Genomic DNA, 4,766 nt, shown 5'->3' on the forward strand with positions numbered 1-4,766 from the left:
GCACAGAGTAGGTGCTATAAAGATGCATCCCCTCCTGCCTCTCCCCCTCTCCCCCTGCCCACCCCCACTGGCTGCACTGGCCTCCCCGCGCTCCCACCTCAGGGCCTTTGCACTGGCTGCGACCTGGTCCGCAACGCTCCTCCTGAGAGCCACACCGCGGGTTCCGGCCTCGCTCATGTCTGCTCAGCTGTCACCTCCCCAGTGAGGCCGCCCAGACCATCCTAACAGCCCCCACGTCAGCACTCTACACACACACACACACACACACACACACACACACACATACACACACACACACACACACCTTGCTTTATTCCCCTCCTAGCCTTTTTATTGCGATAAAATACACATAACGTAACATTTTCCACGTCAGCCCCTTTCGGTGCACAGCTCGGCGGCAGCGAGTACCTTCGTCTCTAGAACTTTTGCATCTTCCCTGACGGAAGCTGTTCATTAAACACCAACCCCATCCCTCCTCCCCCAGCCCCTGGCGGCCCCCAGCGACTCTGTCTATGAATTCGACTCCTCAGGGACCTCATGTAAGTGGAATCCATGGAATGTGTCCCTCGGTGACGGGCTCATTCGCTCAGCGCAGTGTCCTCGCGGTTCACCATGTGGCAATGCCAGCATTTCCTTCCTTTCTGTGGCTGAATCCTAGGCCGTGGTCCGGAGGGACCACACTGTGGCTTTTCCAGTCACCCGTCCACGGACACCTGGGTTGTTTGCCCCTTTGGGCTCCTGTGGCTTGTGCTTCTGTGAACACCGTGGACAGGGGTCTGCTCTCGTCCTCAGGGTGTGTCCCCTCGGTGTATTTTAAATGCTGATCCGTTTCGGTGCTGCCGGTACAGTGCCGGCCGGGGCAGGGACTGCCTCTGTTCAGTGCTAATGCGTCTGTTTCGTTCACTGCTGTGTCCCTGATGCCGGGACGGGGCCCGCCTGGTGCACACTGTGGCCAGGGTCCTGGAAGTCACGGTTCGAGACACGGCAGGAGACCAGTGTCCTGTGCACCCGGAGGTGCAGGCGCTGTCCTCCATCCCCGAGCAGCCAGCCCTCATCCCCGCGCCCGCCCCGCCCGCTGCCTCGCCCGCCCCACGGTTCTTTCCGCCACCTGAGCCCCCGCCTTTGATTAAGTCTCCTTTTCTGTGAAAAGAAAAGGAGGTGACAGTTGACTGGTGGGGGAAGGTCATTCATTCCAGAAAGGAAATTGGATGGCGCGTTTCCATCCTGCACGGCCGAGCCCCTGCGCCCGGCAGACGCGCCCCCCTGCCCGCCACGTCCCCCGCTGTGGCCGCGCGTGTCTGTCCCCGCCGCCCACACAGCCTCTCCACTCTCGCTCCGCAGGCAGCTCCGGACGGCCCCATGCAAGCCAAACGATGACCAGTTGTGGCCAGCGGTCCCTGAACGTGCTCACCGTCCTCTCGCTGCTGGTTCCGGCAGGTAGCGCCCCGGGGTGCTCCGGGGGAGGGGGAGGCCTGGGGCAGGAGTCCCTTCCGGGGCCATGGCCAGCCCAGCCAGGGTTCCGGGTGCTGACTGGGGTGCCCACGGGCACCCCCGCTGAGGAGCTGCTGCTTGGTGCCGCGCCGCACACGCCTGCCCTGGCGCTCGGGTACACGGTGGCTGCCAGCGGCCTGGGAGAGGCCTTCCTAGGATTCTCTCTGCTCCTCACCCCTCAGGTCCAAGCGAGGGGAGGTCGTAGGCACCCCATTGGGTAGAGAGGACACTGAGGCCTGGAGAGGGCACGGGCTGGCCAGAGACAGCACAGCTAGTGAGGGGCAGCCTCTGAACCCCGGCAGGTGACCCCGGGCCCCACCCCTGGTGCCCCGGCCTCCTGGGTGGCAGGTGGGCTCTCCCTCCTGTTTCCAGGGTGGGAGGGACCCGGGCCTCAGCTTCCAGACAGAGTGCTGACCCCAGAGCACCCTAACCCCCAGCAAGGCTGGCCCCTCAGCAGCCCCGACCGAGCCCCGACCTGAGTCAGGCGTCGACTCTCTCTCTGCTATCTCTCCATCTCTCTCTCTCTCTCTCTCTCTCTCTCTGCTGTCTCTCCATCTCTCTCTGCTGTCTCTCTATCTCTCTCTGCTATCTCTCCATCTCTCTTTCTCTTTCTCTCTCTCTCTCTCTCTGCTGTCTCTCCATCTCTCTCTGCTGTCTCTCTATCTCTCTCTGCTGTCTCTCTATCTCTCTCTGCTATCTCTCCATCTCTCTCTGCTGTCTCTCTATCTCTCTCTGCTGTCTCTCTATCTCTCTCTGCTATCTCTCCATCTCTTTCTCTCTCTCTCTCTCTGCTGTCTCTCCATCTCTCTCTGCTGTCTCTCTATCTCTCTCTGCTGTCTCTCTATCTCTCTCTGCTGTCTCTCCATCTCTCTCTCTGTCTCACCCTCTGTCTCTGTCTCGGTTCCCCCCATGCCCCCGCTCACTCCCCCCTGCGGCATGGCATCCCCTAGGCCAGGGCTCCCACGCCCAAGCCCGTCAGCACCTCCTGCAGGGCTGCCCACCCCTCCCCCGCCCGGCGCCTCTGATTCAGGAGGCCGCCCAGGGGCGCCCCCGAGAGCCTGCAGTTCCGAGTGCTTAGAGGGTACAAACTTTGAGCCCTGCTCTGAGCCTCAGTTTCCCCCTGTGCAGCGGGAGCCCACGGGTTAAAGGAGAAGGTGCATCCTCCTGGCCCACCCAGTGACCCCCGCACCCCAGGGCGGAGGCTGAGAGGGGCCTGGAGCCCCGACTCCTGAGACTGGGACCCCTCCGCAGGGGTCCTGCCCGTCTCCGCAGAAGACGGTGCTGGACGTGGGGCGGGGCCCAGACCTCACAAGGCTGCCCAGGCCGCCCACGGCCCAGCGCCCAGCAGGGACCCCGGCAGCGAGGCCGGAGCTGTGTGGGCTGCAGGCTCAGACGCCCAGGGAGACGGCTCTGGAGGGGCTGTCGCCCAGAGCAGGCCTGGGTGCTTGGAGAGATGCATTCAGCCAACGGGGGCCCTTCTCAGGGTACAAATTAGATCCAGCCACCCCTGGTATGAAGATACCAATTGGGCCGGACAGCGCTCCAGGGTTTTCCCGTTGCGACTGCTCAGGCCTCCTCCCCTGTTTATCTCCAGGGCACAGCTGGCAACGGGGCCCCCTCCTAGGCCGGGGCAGCTGGCACTGGGACAGGTGGGGGCGGGGGGGGCAGGAGCAGGCTCCTGGGGACCTTCAGGTGGAGGGCGCTGCTTTTGTAGAGACCCAGGTGCGAAGGGGGTGCCCTTTCTCCACAAGGGGGGCCGTTCTTGCCCGCCTGCTCCTCACCCCTCAGGACACCTGGGCCTGTCAGCAGGTCCCCCAGGCCTCACTGCAGCAGAGCGCAGGCGTGGAGAGGGCTCAGCCGGGGCAGGCCTGGGTGGCTTCCACTGCACCACCACCACCAGCTCAGGCAGGTCACTGGAGGCCTCTGAGCCTCAGTTTCTGCATCTGTAGAGTGGGGCCTCAGACCCACCTGACGGAGCAGCAGGTGGATTAAATAAGACAGAGCCGGAGAGGCCACAGTTAACACATGAAGCGCCCAGTCCGTCACCGGTGACTGGCACTGTACTTTCCTTCCGGAAGACAAAACAGGCTGGCGCTTAACGTGTTAGTGCAGTGGTTCTCAACCTTCTGGCCCTTTAAATACAGTTCCTCATGTGGTGACTCAACCATAAAATTATTTTCGTTGCTACTTCATAACTGTCATGTTGCTACTGTTATGAATCGTCATGTAAATATCTGATATGCGGGATGGTCTTAGGCGACCCCTGTGAAAGGGTCGTTCGACCACCAAAGGGGCCGAGACCCACAGGTTGAGAACCGCTGTGTTAAGGTTTCCTCCTCACGTGCCTGCTGTGTGCGGAGCGGCCGGGGAGGGTCCCAGGAGGCTTCAGATGTAGCCCCGCTCACGGGAGCCCCGGTCTGGGGGACACAGTGTGAGCAGGGCTGTCGTGGAGGGCGGGGGGCCTTCCTGCCGGAGGTGAGGGCTTGCACTGGACCCCCTAGGACAGACCCACCAGGCCCCGCCCCTGGTGCTCAGGCCTTGGTGGGGACCCCACCGAGCCCGGCGACTCTGTTTTGCAGTCTTGTCCGCGCACTTCCGGGTCTGTGAGCCGTACACGGACCACAAAGGCCACTACCACTTTGGCTTCCACTGCCCCCGGCTCTCCGACAACAAAACCTTCATCCTCTGCTGTCACCATAACAACACGGTGTTTAAATACTGCTGCAACGAGACGGAGTTCCAGGCGGTGATGCAGGCGAACCTCACGGCCAGCTCCGAGGGCTACGCGCACAAGTAAGTGCCCCCCGGGCCACGCACGCCCTGCCCGGGGCCCGTCGAGGCAGGATGCGGACCAAACACCCCGCCCCCTCGGGTGGCTGTTGGGTCGCCACTGCCGTGGTGGCTGGGCCTGGAAGGAACCTGGGAGAGTTCAGGAGACGCAGCTTTCTGGCCTGTTCTATCCTCTGCGCTTTAGCCTTTCCGTCTGAGAAACGGGCACATCATGCCTACCTTCCAGGTCTGCTACAAATTAAATGAAGGCAAGTAGGCGGAAGGCTTCTAGGCCGAAAGTACTTGGGCCTGGAATCCACAGGACCCAAGTTCCTTCCTTCCTTCCTTGTTTGTTCAACAAATATCGATTGGTCTCTTGACCCAGAGATTAAGCCCCTTTCCTTAAGGTGATTAAAACACACCAGGCCTGATGGAGGGGACCATGATGAGTGTAAAGAAAGAGGAGGAGTTCCCAGCCGAGCAGCAGTGGGAATATGACGGAAGCA

The 4,766-nt window shown here is 61.9% G+C and overlaps 1 protein-coding gene across 1 annotated transcript; it reads left to right on the top strand.

Moving 5' to 3' along the window:
- Positions 1 to 1,345: 1,345 nt before the first annotated feature.
- On the top strand, positions 1,346 to 4,284 carry SHISAL1 (shisa like 1; the record flags this gene model as incomplete). The annotated part of the gene is made up of 2 exons (XM_006109199.3): positions 1,346 to 1,437; positions 4,071 to 4,284. Coding segments are annotated over exons 1-2 (278 nt in total), but the record flags the coding sequence as incomplete, so codon positions are not given.
- Positions 4,285 to 4,766: the final 482 nt, after the last annotated feature.

This window comes from Myotis lucifugus, unplaced genomic scaffold (genome assembly GCF_000147115.1).
Source record: "Myotis lucifugus unplaced genomic scaffold, Myoluc2.0 scaffold_6884, whole genome shotgun sequence".
Classification (NCBI taxonomy): domain Eukaryota; kingdom Metazoa; phylum Chordata; class Mammalia; order Chiroptera; family Vespertilionidae; genus Myotis; species Myotis lucifugus.